We start from the raw sequence: 3,617 nt of genomic DNA, 5'->3' as shown, positions 1-3,617 counted from the left end.
ATTACCCATTCAAGCCATCTCCAGCCATTATTAGTCTCAAAGTGGGTTCCTCGTCATCGAATTTGAATACGAAAACTTTATATGAGACAGATGGTTTAAAGGCTTACAGTGACTTTTTTTGCATAACCTTTTTTTATGAAAGATCGTAAAGGATGCAATACACTTCAGTTAAGATGATGATTAAGATTATGTTTGTTAACATACACTTTTTCTAATAGGGGCTTCGGAATAGTTTACAAAGCAAGGAACGAGCATACAAAGAAGATGGTGGGCATAAAAATCATTAAGCTGAAAAAACCTGTGAAGGAAGAAGTCTTAAATGAGGTTATAGTCATGAGGGAAAACAGGTAAAAATAAAATATATAACACAAGTACAGTCGTTCGTATAAACACATATGAAAAGACTAATGAACTAAAAAAACGATATGAAATCATACGCATTAAAATCCCAATATATATTCACATATACACCCAGAGAGTTAGTGTGTGTGTGTTAAAGAGAGAAGGATACAGATTGGTGAATAGATCATGATTCCAAACATTGGGTTTAGTTTGTGATACATTAGCCTAAATATAAATTAGAATGATTTACTATGAACTACGTCATTAAATTAGTATAATTTGTTTGTTTTTCAACGAAACTATATGGTGGGGTTCTATGTGAGATGGTTAAACTATTTACCGGAAAACTAAACTTTGAATAAAGTGATCCGATTGTTTTAACTTCTTACTATAGATCCTGTTTATTGAATAGAGACGAAACAAAATATATTGATGCTCATTTTTTAACAGCAGATATAATTTATTCATAATTTTCAGTTCTCAATAGAGTTAATTTCTCTTAGAAGCCCTAAAGTTTATTTTTTTTCTACACATCTTTAGGACACCCAAACTTGGTCAACTTTTTGGATAGTCACGTTGTCGAAGATAATCTATGGATAGTTATGGAATTCCTAGGAGGCGGTACTCTATGTGATATCATTATTAACACAGTAATGAGAGAGAGGCAGATAGCGGTTGTTTGCCGAGAAATTCTTCAGGCTATTGCGTTTCTTCACTCTAGGGGTATCATTCACTGTGATATAAAGAGTAGTAATGTTGTGTTCGGGATGGATGGAAGTGTGAAACTTATTGATTTCATGACGTGTAAACATATAGAAACAGTGAAGAAATGCCTTTCTGTAATGGGTACAGTCTATTGGATGGCCCCAGAAATATTATATGGAATTCCTTATGATACTAAAGTAGACATATGGAGCTTGGGGATTGTTGTCACAGAAATGGTTTCAGGAGAATTACCTTTCCTAAGCGAAACGTACTTTTTCGATTATCAGTGGATGCAGCTTACTAATAAAGAGCTTCGAACAAAAGATAATAAAACTATTTCGCTGGTATTACAAGATTTCCTTAATGAATGTCTGGAGCTCAACACTGACAAACGATCCTCAGCAGAAAACCTACTTATGCACCCTTTCCTCCAAACTGATGAGAATATATCATTAATAAAAAATTTGATTCGATTAGCTAAAAGAAAAACTAGAATTCGAAACTAACTATGTATTTAATAATGGCTGGAGACGGCTTGAATGGGTAATGAAGAAAAACTTTAATATAAGTTTAACATAACAGCAAATGTACAAGGTTTCGACAAGGTTTTGTCATCATCAGGTACTTATGTACTATGTATTTGGTAATACATATAATTCGTTTATTCACATAATAGCCACCTGATGCACACAATGAGCTACTCTTAACTGAATAACTGGATTGGCTGTCATTCCTATAACGCACCCACAACTGAAAGTGCAAAGCATGTTTGGTGGCAGCACGTCACGAATACGCGACCCTCGAAATACAAGTTCAGTACGCTAACTACTAGGCCACTCTCGGACCGGCAGTATGTATGTCAACTAATTTACTGTATTCTGACAGTGACCGTTTCTTATAATATGTAATACTCCAGAACTTGATATTTGTGAAAATTCTTCTTGATGTTGTTTATTAATTTACTTAAAACATGCACAAGTACTTCACTGAATGATTACTAATATTATGGTAATAAGAAATGCTACTGACTATAACTGCACAGTAATTAAAAATCAGAGACTTTAACCCTACAGGTCTCTGACCTGGACGTAAAGTTCACGTGCGCATAAAGTGAAGTTCAGGTTAAAATTTCCAATTCCACCCTATTTATATCATTTTATAACTATATTTATTTTATGAGTATTACTTAATATGATAAAACTAGCCAGGAGTGATTGTAAGCTCTTTATAAAAACACTAAATGTTTTGTCTTAAGTATCTTAACAGCAAAGAGAAAACCTACATTATTTTTTACTTTTATGAAAACAGCTTTAAAATCAGTTTTTCTTGTTTATTACACAAAAAGTAGGCACTCTTTGCAACATCCAATTAAGATTTGAATAATCAGCAATTTGTACAAGCCTAATATTTTACAAGGAAAACATTTGATTTAATGAATGAATGGACTATGACGAAACAATATCATCATTTTAACATTTTTTTATTTAAAAATAACATGACGAAATGAAATACTTTTATATCACTTATATATATATATGTGCTAGAATATTCGTTTGAAGTTAAATTATTATATTTATATCTATTTAAAAAATCACAATGGAAAAATGGAAAAATATTTCCAAGATTGATACGTCTTCTAAATTACATCATAATCTCCCTTAAACAATACAGGAACTTATTGGAAACATTATCTGATCGTGTTGTTGTACATCGTTACGTCATATTAATTTTGTAAATTGTTTTCTGTAAAATATTTCTATAAAAAATATTTGTAATATATATATATACTTGTAATATGTATTATAATTTTTAATAGTGCGTTACAGTTAGGGTTGTCATGAATTTAAAGAGGTTTTGTGAAGAGTTGTGAAAGAGTGGAATTTATCATTTATTTGCGTATACAAAGTAACGTGAAAATTAGAATGTATTTATTTTATTTATTGTCGTTCAGTTGTGTATATTAACCCTGATGAAGCTGCAAAGGCGAAAAGTTGGTTAAAATATAAAAATAAATATTTTATATATATCTGGAGTATAAAGGTCGTTTTTTTCTAAACTTTTTATCAAAGTGTAATTATTTTGATATAAGTAACATGTTTTAATTGTTGGAAGAAATAGAACAACGTAAGTATTTCTGTTAGATTGTTGAACTTATATCAGAAGGATTCTTACAGTTTATATTTATTGTTTGTAATTCTCCAGGAAAATGCAAAGTTTATATTTTTCCATAAATCAGTAAGTCATCTGTTAAATGTAATAGAAAATTAATTAATAAATAAAAGCTTAATAAAGTGTGAAGATTGTTTGTTTAAAATTGTTATTATTCTGAAAAGTAGTGAGGATTCGAAAAGATAAAAATGTGACATAAAACTGAAAGGACAAGAACAAATGAATTAGAAAAGGAAAACAAAGAGCGTGATAAAAAGTACTTTGTAAAGTCAAGAACATTATACAACAATTGTATATCTTTAAATGCTAGGATCCACTTCAACAATGTAGTAACAGTATTTTATATAGAAAAAGGTAGTTGGAAAGAAGAACAATAGGCACTGTTGGTATCACTAGATTAA

The 3,617-nt window shown here is 30.3% G+C and overlaps 1 protein-coding gene across 1 annotated transcript in view; it reads left to right on the top strand.

The window, feature by feature from the left end:
* LOC111088065 (serine/threonine-protein kinase PAK 3-like) overlaps positions 1 to 2,478 on the top strand; it is a 16,089-nt gene extending 13,611 nt beyond the window's left edge. The window contains exons 5-6 of the mRNA XM_022396929.1: positions 219 to 348; positions 885 to 2,478. Of these exons, the coding sequence (XP_022252637.1) occupies positions 219 to 348; positions 885 to 1,553 (799 nt within the window). The 3' untranslated portion in view covers positions 1,554 to 2,478. The remainder of the gene's footprint in view (positions 1 to 218; positions 349 to 884) is intronic.
* Positions 2,479 to 3,617: the final 1,139 nt, after the last annotated feature.

The sequence above is a fragment of the Limulus polyphemus genome, unplaced genomic scaffold (assembly GCF_000517525.1).
Source record: "Limulus polyphemus unplaced genomic scaffold, Limulus_polyphemus-2.1.2 Scaffold3067, whole genome shotgun sequence".
NCBI classification, from domain to species: Eukaryota; Metazoa; Arthropoda; class Merostomata; order Xiphosura; family Limulidae; genus Limulus; species Limulus polyphemus.
The sequence above is the reverse complement of the archived record's forward strand: the minus strand, read 5'-3'. Positions and strand labels throughout refer to the sequence as shown.